Here is a 14,803-nt window from a genome sequence, read left to right as displayed (position 1 = left end):
TCTTTCTTATGTCATCATTATTTTATTTAGGGCAATGAAACAAAAAAAGTGAAGCTGGTTTTCTAAATGTCACCAGGTTCACAGAACAAGCAATATCTCTCTTCTTCTGGAGTGGTATTAAGCCATTTAGACCCGAGTTAAAAACATTCACTTTGAAAGAATATATATTCAAAGATTTGCGCCACATTTTTACGATTTTTCAAAAATAGCAGACCTACAAGCTCGTAGCGCGCCACTCGGTGGCGCGCTATGAGCTTGTAGATCTGCTATTTTTCAAAAGCTAAATTATAACATATTGTTTAAAACACCAAAAGGGGTTCCCGCCCAAAATGGGTTAAACCTGCCAGTCTCCACTACTAATGCTAATGTGCCTGACACAGAAAGATCGTTGTCTTTTGATTGATTTATACTTCACATAAGGTTCTATGGTGTATCTGTCCTTTATGAGGCCAGTAGGTTCGCAATGCATGGTTTCGTCTTTACAGTCGCGCAATTATATCCTAATATAGAAATCATCTCAGCATAATATAGCTTGTTGCTTAGCAGAAAAGGCAATAAAAACAATACAATGTAAAGATATTTCTGAGGGGTGCTAGACCCTCCTATATATTCAGCTATAGTGTAGCTTTCCGTCCTACGCACACATTAAATTCCCATTGACAATGAATGGAAAATTCTATTTTTTTATTTTTTTTTCATGATTTGTCACAACTCGAGTTGGCTTTGTACGAGGCTTAAAAGGTCTTTAAATAAATACTTTTTGAAATGTCTATGAGGAAAATGAGCGGGGAATCATTTCCTGGTCCCTGGTAGGGGGCGGGACTGCAACGCTCTATTCAGTATTTAAGTCCGACGTCATTTTGTAGTGCTACGTTACGTCCGGGTCCAAGTGGCACCAGCTCCCGTCCGCAGCTCATTGTAAATAGAATATCTAAACGCGTGAATCTTTTTACAATGACGTTATTTTTCAGAAAGGAAGCCATTGAGGGTTAAAATGGGTCTTAATGCTTCCAACTCGAGTAGAATTATTAATGTTTTGTACAAGTTTCCATGACAAAAAAAAATATGATGTGGAGACAATAAAGACTATTATTATCATTATTATTGAAGGTGGTAACAGTCCATTTGCTCAGTAAAATATTTCGCGGGCATATTTAGAATGTGTGCAGGCTTGTGTATGTTGAATCTAGTTTGCATTAATGAGGATTTAGTTGACACAATGAAATAAAATGGCGATAGTATTCCGTGTGGGGCAGACGGCCTGTCACAGCCAGATTTGGGAGAGCAGCGCAGCTTTGTTGTTGCGAGGAAAGCGGTAAAATGAGACTTTCGTGGTTGTTTTCGTCTCAGATTTAGTCCGACGGAGCGTCACAGTATAACTCTATGGGGACACAAAAGCGTATATGGGGACACAAAAGTAGGACCCGGAAGTATCTCACGTGCTCGCGCTCACGTCGCAGCTAAAATACTGAATAGGTGAGACTAAATGTTGTGACAGATCGTCTTTTTATTTCACCTGGAAAAGACATGATGTGTGATCGTCGGTTGACCAAAAACCTATTATTAAATGTCTATGTATCCAATATCCATCTCTATGTATACGTGGTCCCGGGGACCACCAGGTCCCGGGGACCACCAGCGGTCCTATGTATCCAATATCCATCTCTATGTATACGTGGTCCCGGGGACCACCAGCGGTCCTTCCAGGGGGTTCCAGGTCAATATCCATCTATGTATACGTGGTCCCGGGGACCACCAGGTCCCGGGGACCACCAGCGGTCCTATGTATCCAATATCCATCTCTATGTATACGTGGTCCCGGGGACCACCAGGTCCCGGGGACCACCAGCGGTCCTATGTATCCAATACATAGGACCGGGGGGGGGGGGGGTCCCTGGAACTATATTTTCAGATGGGGGTCGGCGGCCAACTACATATAATCCTTGACATGAAGATGTTTGAGAACGACTGACATAGAAACATAGGGTTTCTCAGAAACCTGTCAGGATTTAGAAGACATTTGTAGAATCGTTCCCAGGTCTAAATGGGTTTTATTTATATATTATATATTTATATTATAAGTGTAATTTCTCTCCTGTCTCTGTAGGACTGTACATTCATAGTGTAGTCTATCTCTCTCTCTCTCTCTCTCTCTCTCTCTCTCTCTCTCTCTCTCTCTCTCTCTCTCTCTCTCTCTCTCTCTCTCTCTCTCTCTCTCTCTCTCTCTCTCTCTCTCTCTCTCTCTCTCTCTCTAGGACTGTCCATTCATAGTGCGGTGTCTCTCTCTCTCTCTCTCTCTCTCTCTCTCTAGGACTGTCCATTCATTGTGTGTATGACGTATGCCTTCCACACCCCTGACAAGCTGTGCTTCATTCTGGACCTGATGAACGGTACGGCTCTCTCTCTCTCTCTCTCTCTCTCTCTCTCTCTCTCTCTCTCTCTCTCTCTAATATCTCAGCCTAATTCATGTTAATGTTGGGGTCCTTGACGTGGATATAATTCAAGAACCAATGGGCAGGGTGGACACTAATGTGCTCGGCGTTATGATGACCTCAGTGACCCCCCCCCCCCTCCCCCCATACCCGGAGGGAGGGGGTCCCCAGGGGGATGTGTGTGTGTGTGTGTGTGTGTGTGTGTGTGTGTGTGTGTGTGTGTGTGTGTGTGTGTGTGTGTGTGTGTGTGTGTGTGTGTGTGTGTGTGTGTGTGTGTGTGTGTGTGTGTGTGTGTGTGTGTGTGTGCGTGTGCGCGCTGGGTGTGAGCGACTCTCATTGAAATGAGTGGGTGGGGATTTCCTGTGGCCTCTCCTGATATACAGCTGTATGGGCGAGGGAGAGAGAGAGAGAGAGTGGAACAAACATACGATCAATATTGGCTCTGTGTACGGCAGCCATATTGGAATGAAACTGGGCCTTTTCCTAGTTTCCTTCACGGGCATTAACAGTGACACCAATGAAGGCTCTGTTCCATTCTGGTCAAACAGAGTCAGTGTTAATGATACTAATGAAGGCTCTGTTCCATTCTGGTCAAACAGAGTCAGTGTTAATGATGCTAATGAAGGCTCTGTTCCATTCTGGTCAAACAGAGTCAGTGTTAATGATACTAATGAAGGCTCTGTTCCATTCTGGTCAAACAGAGTCAGTGTTAATGATGCTAATGAAGGCTCTGTTCCATTCTGGTCAAACAGAGTCAGTGTTAATGATACTAATGAAGGCTCTGTTCCATTCTGGTCAAACAGAGTCAGTGTTAATGATGCTAATGAAGGCTCTGTTCCATTCTGGTCGAACAGAGTCAGTGTTAATGATACTAATGAAGGCTCTGTTCCATTCTGGTCAAACAGAGTCAGTGTTAATGATACTAATGAAGGCTCTGTTCCATTCTGGTCAAACAGAGTCAGTGGTAATGATACTAATGAAGGCTCTGTTCCATTCTGGTCAAACAGAGTCAGTGTTAATGATACTAATGAAGGCTCTGTTCCATTCTGGTCAAACAGAGTCAGTGTTAATGATACTAATGAAGGCTCTGTTCCATTCTGGTCAAACAAAGTCAGTGTTAATGATACTAATGTAGTGTGGAGCGTTGTCCAGGGTGGTTTAGTGAAGGGAAAAGAGTCTGGGACGTGTGGAGTGTTGTCCAGGGTGTTTTAGAGAAGGGAGAAGAGTCTAGGACGTGTGGAGCGTTGTCCAGGGTGTTTTAGAGAAGGGAGAAGAGTCTAGGTTGTGTGGAGCGTTGTCCAGGGTGTTTTAGGAAAGGGAGGAGAGTCTGGGACGTGTGTAGCGTTGTCCAGGGTGTTTTAGGGAAGGGAGAAGAGTCTGACGTGTGGAGCGTTGTCCAGGGTGTTTTAGAGAAGGGAGAAGAGTCTAGGATGTGTGGAGCGTTGTCCAGGGTGTTTTAGTGAAGGGAGAAGAGTCTGGGACGTGTGGAGCGTTGTCCAGGGTATTTTAGTGAAGGGAGAAGAGTCTGGGACGTGTGGAGCGTTGTCCAGGGTGTTTTAGAGAAGGGAGAAGAGTCTGGGACGTGTGGAGCGTTGTCCAGGGTGTTTTAGAGAAGGGAGAAGAGTCTGGGACATGTGGAGCGTTGTCCAGGGTGTTTTAGGGAAGGGAGAAGAGTCTGGGACGTGTGGAGCGTTGTCCAGGGTGTTTTAGGGAAGGGAGAAGAGTCTGGGACGTGTGGAGCGTTGTCCAGGGTGTTTTAGGGAAGGGAGAAGAGTCTGGGACGTGTGGAGCGTTGTCCAGGATGTTTTAGGGAAGGGTAAAGAATTAGGTTGTGTGGAGTGTTGTCCAGTGTGTTTTAGTGAAGGGAGAAGAGTCTGGGACGTGTGGAGCGTTGTCCAGGGTGTTTTAGGGAAGGGAGAAGAGTCTGGGACGTGTGGAGCGTTGTCCAGGGTGTTTTAGAGAAGGGAGAAGAGTCTAGGACGCGTGGAGCGTTGTCCAGGGTGTTTTAGGGAAGGGAGAAGAGTCTGGGACGTGTGGAGCGTTGTCTGGGGTGTTTTAGGGAAGGGAGAAGACTCTAGGTTTTGTGGAGTGTTGTCCAGTGTGTTTTAGTGAAGGGAGAAGAGTCTGGGACGTGTGGAGCGTGTTCCAGGGTGTTTTAGGGAAGGGAGGAGAGTATGGGACGTGTGGAGCATTGTCCAGGGTGTTTTAGAGAAGGGAGAAGAGTCTGGGACGTGTGGAGCGTTGTCCAGGGTGTTTTAGAGAAGGGAGAAGAGTCTGGGACGTGTGGAGCGTTGTCCAGGGTGTTTTAGTGAAGGGAGAAGAGTCTGGGACGTGTGGAGCGTTGTCCAGGGTGTTTTAGTGAAGGGAGAAGAGTCTGGGACGTGTGGAGCGTTGTCCAGGGTGTTTTAGTGAAGGGAGAAGAGTCTGGGACGTGTGGAGCGTTGTCCAGGGTGTTTTAGGGAAGGGAGAAGAGTCTAGGTTGTGTGGAGCGTTGTCCAGGGTGTTTTAGGGAAGGGAGAAGAGTCTGGGACGTGTGGAGCGTTGTCCAGGGTGTTTTAGGGAAGGGAGAAGAGTCTGGGGCATGTGGAGCGTTGTCCAGGGTGTTTTAGGGAAGGGAGAAGAGTCTAGGACATGTGGAGCATTGTCCAGGGTATTTTAGGGAAGGGGGAAGAGTCTGGGACGTGTGGAGTGTTATCAGGGTGTTTTAGGGAAGGGAGAAGAGTCTAGGTTTTGTGGAGCGTTGTCCAGGGTGTTTTAGTGAAGGGTGAAGAGTCTGGGACGAAGAATTAGGTTGTGTGTCCAGGCCGGGGGTGTTTTTAGGGAAGGGAGTAACAGCAGCCTTCCTGTTTTAGCTGATCTACCGTCAGTGAGCAGAAAGGGTTCATGTCCTGAAGGTGCATGATGAGTGGTGCTGCCATGCCATTGGCTACCTTGTAGGTCATCACCAGAGTTTTGAACTGGGTGTGGGAGGGTGTAGCAACTGGAAGCAAGGGATGCGGGACATTTTCGAGATATCAATCAATCAAAGGATTGGATAAGTTCCACTGACTGACTGACTATTTGTCTTTATATTTGGCAGCCTAGGGCATACGCACAGACTGGTTGTTAGAAGGTTCCAACAACTTGGGATGCCCAAAAAGGCTGGAAAAGTATTGTGGCGTCTCTGTTACTTACCTTATACCCATAGAGTACTGTGTGACATGCCTGTTGTATCATGAAAACACATGACCATGATTTTGCAGATGTAACTTTAATGCACCTATAATATTTGTGTCCTTGTATGCATATCCTTTGTGTGGACATAAATAAATGGTTAAATTGTGTGTGTGTGTGTGTTCAGGAGGGGACCTGCACTACCACCTCTCCCAGCACGGGGTCTTCAGCGAGAAGGACATGCGTTTCTACGCAGCCGAGATCATCCTGGGTCTGGAGCACATGCACAACCGCTTCGTCGTCTACAGAGACCTCAAGGTATCGTACAGTTATTCATTAATTACCGCATTCATTCATTAAGAAGTCTTTCTCTCTCTGTTCCGTCGACTGCTGTCCCATATTCTCTCTCTGTTCCGTCGACTGCTGTCCCATATTCTCTCTCTGTTCCGTCGACTGCTGTCCCATATTCTCTCTCTGTTCCGTCGACTGCTGGCCCATATTCTCTCTCTGTTCCGTCGACTGCTGTCCCATATTCTCTCTCTGTTCCGTCGACTGCTGTCCCATATTCTCTCTGTTCCGTCGACTGCTGTCCCATATTCTCTCTCTGTTCCGTCGACTGCTGTCCCATATTCTTCTCTCTCTGTTCCGTCGACTGCTGTCCCATATTCTCTCTCTGTTCCGTCGACTGCTGTCCCATATTCTCTCTGTTCCGTCGACTGCTGTCCCATATTCTTCTCTCTCTGTTCCGTCGACTGCTGTCCCATATTCTCTCTGTTCCGTCGACTGCTGTCCCATATTCTTCTCTCTCTGTTCCGTCGACTGCTGTCCCATATTCTCTCTGTTCCGTCGACTGCTGTCCCATATTATCTCTCTGTTCCGTCGACTGCTGTCCCATATTATCTCTCTGTTCCGTCGACTGCTGTCCCATATTCTCTCTGTTCCGTCGACTGCTGTCCCATATTCTTTCTCTCTCTGTTCCGTCGACTGCTGTCCCATATTCTCTCTCTGTTCCGTCGACTGCTGTCCCATATTCTCTCTCTGTTCCGTCGACTGCTGTCCCATATTCTCTCTCTGTTCCGTCGACTGCTGTCCCATATTCTCTCTCTGTTCCGTCGACTGCTGTCCCATATTCTCTCTGTTCTGTCGACTGCTGTCCCATATTCTCTCTCTGTTCCGTCGACTGCTGTCCCATATTCTCTCTGTTCTGTCGACTGCTGTCCCATATTCTCTCTCTGTTCCGTCGACTGCTGTCCCATATTCTCTCTCTGTTCCGTCGACTGCTGTCCCATATTCTTCTCTCTCTGTTCCGTCGACTGCTGTCCCATATTCTTCTCTCTCTGTTCCGTCGACTGCTGTCCCATATTCTCTCTCTGTTCCGTCGACTGCTGTCCCATATTCTCTCTGTTCCGTCGACTGCTGTCCCATATTCTCTCTCTGTTCCGTCGACTGCTGTCCCATATTCTCTCTCTGTTCCGTCGACTGCTGTCCCATATTCTCTCTCTGTTCCGTCGACTGCTGTCCCATATTCTCTCTCTGTTCCGTCGACTGCTGTCCCATATTCTCTCTCTGTTCCGTCGACTGCTGTCCCATATTCTTCTCTCTCTGTTCCGTCGACTGCTGTCCCATATTCTCTCTGTTCCGTCGACTGCTGTCCCATATTCTCTCTCTGTTCCGTCGACTGCTGTCCCATATTATTCTCTCTCTGTTCTGTCGACTGCTGTCCCATATTCTCTCTGTTCCGTCGACTGCTGTCCCATATTCTCTCTGTTCTGTCGACTGCTGTCCCATATTCTCTCTCTGTTCCGTCGACTGCTGTCCCATATTCTCTCTCTGTTCCGTCGACTGCTGTCCCATATTCTCTCTCTGTTCCGTCGACTGCTGTCCCATATTATTCTCTCTGTTCTGTCGACTGCTGTCCCATATTCTCTCTGTTCCGTCGACTGCTGTCCCATATTCTCTCTGTTCTGTCGACTGCTGTCCCATATTCTCTCTCTGTTCCGTCGACTGCTGTCCCATATTCTCTCTCTGTTCCGTCGACTGCTGTCCCATATTCTCTCTCTGTTCCGTCGACTGCTGTCCCATATTCTTCTCTCTCTGTTCCGTCGACTGCTGTCCCATATTCTTCTCTCTCTGTTCCGTCGACTGCTGTCCCATATTCTCTCTCTGTTCCGTCGACTGCTGTCCCATATTCTCTCTGTTCCGTCGACTGCTGTCCCATATTCTCTCTCTGTTCCGTCGACTGCTGTCCCATATTCTCTCTCTGTTCCGTCGACTGCTGTCCCATATTCTCTCTCTGTTCCGTCGACTGCTGTCCCATATTCTCTCTCTGTTCCGTCGACTGCTGTCCCATATTCTCTCTCTGTTCCGTCGACTGCTGTCCCATATTCTCTCTCTGTTCCGTCGACTGCTGTCCCATATTCTCTCTCTGTTCCGTCGACTGCTGTCCCATATTCTTCTACACATAAAGCAGTGGTTCCCAAACTGCGGGTCGAGAACCCGCAGGTTTGAGTTAAAGACGTTCACTCTGACAGAATATATATTCAAAGATTTGCGCCACATTTCCTGATTTTTCAAAAAAAGAATGCAGATCTACAAGTTTGTAGTGCACTGAGTGCCGCGTGAACCTTTTTTAACTCAAATCTTTGCTTCTGGGGGGGTCCGTGGAACTACATATTTTCAGATGGGGGTCGGCGGCCAAATGCATATAATTCTGTGGGTCCTTGACATGAAATAGTTTGAGAACATATAGAAAGATGGGTTTTTTCAGAAAACTGTCAGGATTTAGAAGATATTTGTAGAATCGTCCTCGGGTCTAAATGGGTTAAAACAAAGACTGAAAAGGTTAAAGCTCCTATCTATGTTCAGTAACAGGAGCCTCCCTAGATCTGATATTTTTCAATAGCTAAAGTATAACATAATGCTTAACTCTATCTCTACCGCTAGCTGTTAGCATAAACTCCAGTTCCCTGTGCCAGCATACACGTTCACTTTAAAAAGATTTTCAATCCCATAGTTGGGGAGGGAGTTGCTATAGGAACCGGACCAATGTTAAAGAGTTAAAACACCAAATGGGGTTCCCGTCCTGAATGAGTTAACACAATCCATGCCAATACATTACAATAGAAACACAGACCAGGTGCCAGCATTTCTATTGTACATTTTTTTTTACGTAAAATTACGTCCTGGCACAGGGGGTTATAGGGCTTAAAACGTAACCTGACGTCTCCTGGCTTGGATTGGGTTAATATACAGAACGTACATTTTCACGTGGGTTGCAAAAGTTCAGCCAATCAGGAGAGAGAGAGAGACTCCCATTCCTCAGCTTCATTTGCATAGTGTTCACGTTGTGTCGGCTCATTTCATTGGCTCATTTCATTGGCTCATTTCATTGGCTCGTCACTTCCAATTTCACTTTAGTTTAATCTGTATCCTTAGTCTTGGGTTCTCCAACCTGATTGGATAAACTAGTTACCTTGACCTGAAAATGCATTTACTGAACAAACACTGAGTTCTAACAGAAACACATCACTTAGCCTTACCTTCTAAAAAACATTTAGACTGGTTGCCGATTCTATATATAAAAAAAAAAAGTCTCCTAAATCCTGACAGTTTTCTGAAAAACCTATGTGGTGCTCAACTTTTTTCATGTCAAAGACCCCCAGATTTATCTGTATTTGGTCGTGGACCCCGTTCGCTCTAAAAGAATATATGTTCAAAGATCTGCGGAACATTTTCAGATTCAGTGTTAATGACACTAGCAGATCTACAAGCTCATAGCGCGGCACTCGGTGCCGCGCTACGAGCTTGTAGATCTGCTATTTTTTCAATAGCTAAAGTATAACATAATGCATAAAACACCAAAAGGGGTTCCCACCCAAAATGGGTTGATGCTTTTCTTTTTCTTTACTTTTTTTCCCCTCATGGTGGACGGAAACTGTGCTCCGCGTCGTACTTCACATCTTATCTGCATTTCTCTCCTCCTCCTCCTCACAGCCTGCTAATATCCTGTTGGATGAACACGGACATGTTCGTATCTCAGATCTCGGCCTGGCCTGTGACTTCTCCAAGAAGAAACCGCACGCCAGCGTGTGAGTATAGCGCACATGGTGTGTGTGTGTGTGTGTGTGTGTGTGTGTGTGTGTGTGTGTGTGTGGTTGTTTGTGTGTGTGTGTGTGTGTGTGTGTGTGTGTGTGTGTGTGTGTGTGTGTGTGTGCACTCTGCATTCTATGATCCTATAGTTTACTGAGACACTACACTGTCTCTCTGCATTCTATGTGATCCTATATTTTACTGAGACGCTACACTGTCTCTGCATTCTATGATCCTATAGTTTACTGAGACACTACACTGTTTGCATTCTATGATCCTATAGTTTACTGAGACGCTACACTGTCTCTGCATTCTATGATCCTATAGTTCACTGAGACACTACACTGTTTGCATTCTATGATCCTATAGTTTACTGAGACACTACACTGTCTCTGCATTCTATGATCATATAGTTTACTGAGACACTACACTGTCTGCATTCTACGATCCTATAGTTTACTGAGACACTACACTGTCTCTGCATTCTATGATCCTATAGTTTACTGAGACGCTACACTGTCTCTCTGCATTCTATGATCCTATAGTTTACTGAGACGCTACACTGTCTCTGCATTCTATGATCATATAGTTTACTGAGACACTACACTGTCTGCATTCTATGATCCTATAGTTTACTGAGACACTACACTGTCTCTGCATTCTATGATCCTATAGTTTACTGAGACTACACTGTCTCTCTGTATTCTATGATCCTATAGTTTACTGAGACGCTACACTGTCTCTCTGCATTCTATGATCATATAGTTTACTGAGACGCTACACTGTCTCTCTGCATTCTATGATCATATAGTTTACTGAGACGCTACACTGTCTCTCTGCATTCTATGATCATATAGTTTACTGAGACACTGACTACACTGTCTCTCTGTATTCTATGATCCTATAGTTTACTGAGACACTGACTACACTGTCTCACTGCATTCTATGATCATATAGTTTACTGAGACACTACACTGTCTCTGCAGTCTATGATCCTATAGTTTACTGAGACGCTACACTGTCTCTCTGCATTCTATGATCCTATAGTTTACTGAGACACTACACTGTCTCTGCATTCTATGATCCTATAGTTTACTGAGACGCTACACTGTCTCTGCATTCTATGATCCTATAGTTTACTGAGATGCTACACTGTCTCTCTGTATTCTATGATCCTATAGTTTACTGAGACACTGACTACACTGTCTCACTGCATTCTATGATCATATAGTTTACTGAGACACTACACTGTCTCTGCAGTCTATGATCCTATAGTTTACTGAGACGCTACACTGTCTCTCTGCATTCTATGATCCTATAGTTTACTGAGACACTACACTGTCTCTGCAGTCTATGATCATATAGTTTACTGAGATGCTACACTGTCTCTCTGCATTCTATGATCCTATAGTTTACTGAGACGCTACACTGTCTCTCTGTATTCTATGATCCTATAGTTTACTGAGACGCTACACTGTCTCTCTGCATTCTATGATCCTATAGTTTACTGAGACGCTACACTGTCTCTCTGCATTCTATGATCCTATAGTTTACTGAGACGCTACACTGTCTCTCTGCATTCTATGATCCTATAGTTTACTGAGACGCTACACTGTCTCTCTGCATTCTATGATCCTATAGTTTACTGAGACACTACACTGTCTCTCTGTATTCTATGATCCTATAGTTTACTGAGACGCTACACTGTCTCTCTGCATTCTATGATCCTATAGTTTACTGAGACGCTACACTGTCTCTCTGCATTCTATGATCCTATAGTTTACTGAGACACTACACTGTCTCTGCATTCTATGATCCTATAGTTTACTGAGACACTACACTGTCTCTGCATTCTATGATCCTATAGTTTACTGAGACGCTACACTGTCTCTGCATTCTATGATCCTATAGTTTACTGAGACACTACACTGTCTCTGCATTCTATGATCCTATAGTTTACTGAGACGCTACACTGTCTCTGCATTCTATGATCCTATAGTTTACTGAGATGCTACACTGTCTCTCTGCATTCTATGATCATATAGTTTACTGAGACACTACACTGTCTCTGCATTCTATGATCATATAGTTTACTGAGACGCTACACTGTCTCTGCATTCTATGATCATATAGTTTACTGAGACGCTACACTGTCTCTCTGCATTCTATGATCATATAGTTTACTGAGACACTACCTGCATTCTATGATCATATAGTTTACTGAGACACTACACTGTCTCTCTGCATTCTATGATCATATAGTTTACTGAGACGCTACACTGTCTCTGCATTCTATGATCCTATAGTTTACTGAGACGCTACACTGTCTCTCTGCATTCTATGATCCTATAGTTTACTGAGACGCTACACTGTCTCTCTGCATTCTATGATCATATAGTTTACTGAGACGCTACACTGTCTCTCTGCATTCTATGATCCTATAGTTTACTGAGACGCTACACTGTCTCTCTGCATTCTATGATCCTATAGTTTACTGAGACGCTACACTGTCTCTCTGCATTCTATGATAATATAGTTTACTGAGACGCTACACTGTCTCTCTGCATTCTATGATCCTATAGTTTACTGAGACACTACACTGTCTCTCTGCATTCTATGATCATATAGTTTACTGAGACGCTACACTGTCTCTGCATTTCTTTAACCTTTATTTGTTCAGGTAAGTCAGTTGAGAGCAAGCTCTCTTTTCCAACAACGCCCTGATTACAGTAACACACAACATACAATATAAACACAAATACATTACAGGATAAGAAACAATTCAGAGAACAAGTACAGCTAGATCTCAGATGGATCTTTTAAAACGTTCAAGTGAAATCAAGTTATTCAGTTTTTATGATTGATTGTAGAGACAGTTCCACGTGTGAGGTGCATTATTTGTAATGAAAGGCTGTTTTGCCCAATTCGGGATTCACAAGATTGGGGACTTCTAACTCAGGGGTTCTCAACCCGTGGGTCGCGACCCCTCGGGGGGTCGCCAAATTATTTTAGGGGGTCCCCAAATTATTTTCAAAAAATAAAAAATAAAAAAGATTTTATTTTCACGATTTTTCAAAAATAGCAGACCTACAAGCTACGAGCTTGTAGATCTGCTATTTTTCAATAGCTAAATTATAACAATGCTTAAAACACCAAAAGGGGTTCCCGCCCAAAAGGGTTTAAGGTTATTGTAGCAGTCAATTTATATTGGGGGTCGGGAGGGGGCGGGGTGGGGGTCCCGAGACATTGCCAAAGCATTTCCGGGGGTCCCCGGCCAAAAACGTTGAGAACCCCTGTTCTAACTGATTAGGTTTTGGGAGCGGGTGTGAATGGGGACTTCTAACATAAGGATTAGGTTTTGGGAGCGGGTGTGAATGGGGACTTCTAGCATAAGGATTAGGTTTAGGGAGCGGGTGTGAATGTGATGTTGGCCAGTTTTGGGATGTAATAAAAGGGCCTTGCAAACGGGGGGCGATAAAACACGCCTATAGTTCATTTTCAATGAGACCTGAGTTTTTGCTCGGAGAAGTCGCGGTGCGACAACTTCCCGTGAAGTTGTCGCGGTGCGACAACTTCCCGTGAAGTTGTTCCGCGTACACGCCGCCCGCGACTCACCAGACCGGGATTCTGTTTAGCTTTTTTTTACGCTTGCGTTGTCGCGCCCCTCTTCAACAGACCCGGTGGAGACCCTGTCGCTGGCGTTGTCGCGCCCCTCTTCAACAGACCCGGAGGAGACCCTGTCGCTTGCGTTGTCGCGCCCCTCTTCAACCGACCCGGAGGAGACCCTGTCGCTTGCGTTGTCGCGCCCCTCTTCAACAGACCCGGAGGAGACCCTGTCGCTTGCGTTGTCGCGCCCCTCTTCAACAGACCCGGAGGAGACCCTGTCGCTTGCGTTGTCGCGCCCCTCTTCAACCGACCCGGAGGAGACCCTGTCGCTTGCGTTGTCGCGCCCCTCTTCAACAGACCCGGAGGAGACCCTGTCGCTTGCGTTGTCGCGCCCCTCTTCAACAGACCCGGAGGAGACCCTGCCGCTTGCGTTGTCGCGCCCCTCTTCAACAGACCCGGAGGAGACCCTGTCGCTTGCGTTGTCGCGCCCCTCTTCAACAGACCCGGAGGAGACCCTGTCGCTTGCGTTGTCGCGCCCCTCTTCAACAGACCCGGAGGAGACCCTGTCGCTTGCGTTGTCGCGCCCCTCTTCAACAGACCCGGAGGAGACCCTGTCGCTTGCGTTGTCGCGCCCCTCTTCAACAGACCCGGAGGAGACCCTGTCGCTTGCGTTGTCGCGCCCCTCTTCAACAGACCCGGAGGAGACCCTGTCGCTTGCGTTGTCGCGCCCCTCTTCAACAGACCCGGAGGAGACCCTGTCGCTTGCGTTGTCGCGCCCCTCTTCAACAGACCCGGAGGAGACCCTGTCGCTGGCGTTGTCGCGCCCCTCTTCAACAGACCCGGAGGAGACCCTGTCGCTTGCGTTGTCGCGCCCCTCTTCAACCGACCCGGAGGAGACCCTGTCGCTTGCGTTGTCGCGCCCCTCTTCAACAGACCCGGAGGAGACCCTGTCGCTTGCGTTGTCGCGCCCCTCTTCAACAGACCCGGAGGAGACCCTGTCGCTTGCGTTGTCGCGCCCCTCTTCAACAGACCCGGAGGAGACCCTGTCGCTTGCGTTGTCGCGCCCCTCTTCAACAGACCCGGAGGAGACCCTGTCGCTTGTGTTGTCGCGCCCCTCTTCAACAGACCCGGAGGAGACCCTGTCGCTTGTGTTGTCGCGCCCCTCTTCAACAGACCCGGAGGAGACCCTGTCGCTTGTGTTGTCGCGCCCCTCTTCAACAGACCCGGAGGAGACCCTGTCGCTTGCGTTGTCGCGCCCCTCTTCAACCGACCCGGAGGAGACCCTGTCGCTTGCGTTGTCGCGCCCCTCTTCAACAGACCCGGAGGAGACCCTGTCGCTTGCGTTGTCGCGCCCCTCTTCAACAGACCCGGAGGAGACCCTGTCGCTTGCGTTGTCGCGCCCCTCTTCAACAGACCCGGAGGAGACCCTGTCGCTTGCGTTGTCGCGCCCCTCTTCAACAGACCCGGAGGAGACCCTGTCGCTTGCGTTGTCGCGCCCCTCTTCAACAGACCCGGAGGAGACC

The 14,803-nt window shown here is 46.9% G+C and overlaps 1 protein-coding gene across 1 annotated transcript in view; it reads left to right on the top strand.

Annotated features, from left to right (window-relative positions):
* Nucleotides 1-14,803, top strand: part of grk3 (G protein-coupled receptor kinase 3) — a gene marked incomplete at its 3' end in the record, with an annotated part of 147,197 nt that overhangs the window by 72,491 nt on the left and 59,903 nt on the right. Inside the window, exons 10-12 of the mRNA XM_079525320.1 lie at nt 2,312-2,390; nt 5,773-5,903; nt 9,579-9,673. Of these exons, the coding sequence (XP_079381446.1) occupies nt 2,312-2,390; nt 5,773-5,903; nt 9,579-9,673 (305 nt within the window). The remainder of the gene's footprint in view (nt 1-2,311; nt 2,391-5,772; nt 5,904-9,578; nt 9,674-14,803) is intronic.

Source organism: Electrona antarctica (assembly GCF_951216825.1).
Source record: "Electrona antarctica genome assembly, chromosome: 16".
In the NCBI taxonomy this organism is placed as follows: Eukaryota; Metazoa; Chordata; class Actinopteri; order Myctophiformes; family Myctophidae; genus Electrona; species Electrona antarctica.
Note: the sequence above shows the minus strand (reverse complement) of the source record. Positions and strands in the feature narration are given on the sequence as shown.